Genomic DNA, 1,135 nt, shown 5'->3' on the forward strand with positions numbered 1-1,135 from the left:
CTGCCAATGGGCAGCCAAATGGCGACTGGCGCCCTCCAAAACTAAGATTGAAGAACAACGACTTGGCTGGTCCCCTTCCCCAATTCCCCAACACTGTTCCCCTCCCCCAATTAAAGAAAAAAAAGGACACACAGCTTGGATATCCTCATACATCACGTGAATTAGTTAATTTCTCAGGATTAAGTCCTGCTTTATTTGTATTAGTGCTCTCTAAGAATGATTTCAAAATAATAAAGGACTTTATATTTCAAACATTTAGTTTTTAACAAATGAACTCTGATAAATAAATAATTTTTAGGTAGCTACAGCTGTAAATGCTACTGGTTTTTAATTTTAAACAAACTCAATTCATAAGTATGTAAAACTGCAAAAAAAGGAAAGGTGATTTATAAGAACACATCTACAATTTAATTTCTAATAATTATACAAATACTCTAGTTATTATACACATCCTTAGGAAGTGATATAGGAAAGCCAAATCATGTATTTCTACAGGTAGTCCTTCTATACAAATAAGAAAAAACATTGGTAAAATACTTTATAGCTTCCAAAGCAATATACAAGGTCATTATCTCATCTGATGCCCTTAACAATCTAGTGTTCCTCATTATTATTATTTCTATTTTCTATTATGCTAAATAGCCTTCATATTTGAACTTATTTAATGGCTAATAAATTGTCATTAAGGATTTATACCATAATTTACCTAAGCATTTCCCTGATTTTTAACACGTGCCTTCTAAGTTTTGGCTATGAAATACTTGGAAGAATGTATCCTAAATTATTTCTTTGGGATAATTTCCCAATGGTAGGGTAACTGGCTGAAGGGATATGAACATTTTAATGACTCTTAATACATATTTCCAAAAGCAAACTTTTGTTCTTTTCCCACTGTAACTTAATTACTTCTCAAAACAGACAAATAAAAACCCTTCATTGTGGGGCATAGTGGGAAGAACTCAGGCTTCAGAACCAGACATATTTGTGTTCAAATCCCCATTTCTGCTACTTACTTGATTTTAGGCAACTTCATCAGCTTCTCTGCCCTTTCTCATCTGCAAAATGGGGGATAATCCGAACCGCCTTGCAGGGTTACTGTGAGGATTAGGGATCATGTCTGTACAAGGTCTGGCTT

General features: G+C 34.1%; 1 protein-coding gene across 1 annotated transcript in view; it reads right to left on the reverse strand.

The window, feature by feature from the left end:
- Positions 1-1,135, reverse strand: part of DBT (dihydrolipoamide branched chain transacylase E2) — a 25,787-nt gene that overhangs the window by 12,947 nt on the left and 11,705 nt on the right. Inside the window, exon 5 of the mRNA XM_019629348.1 lies at positions 152-210. Coding sequence (XP_019484893.1) covers positions 152-210 — 59 coding nt within the window. The remainder of the gene's footprint in view (positions 1-151; positions 211-1,135) is intronic.

This window comes from Hipposideros armiger, unplaced genomic scaffold (genome assembly GCF_001890085.2).
Source record: "Hipposideros armiger isolate ML-2016 unplaced genomic scaffold, ASM189008v1 scaffold_845, whole genome shotgun sequence".
Classification (NCBI taxonomy): domain Eukaryota; kingdom Metazoa; phylum Chordata; class Mammalia; order Chiroptera; family Hipposideridae; genus Hipposideros; species Hipposideros armiger.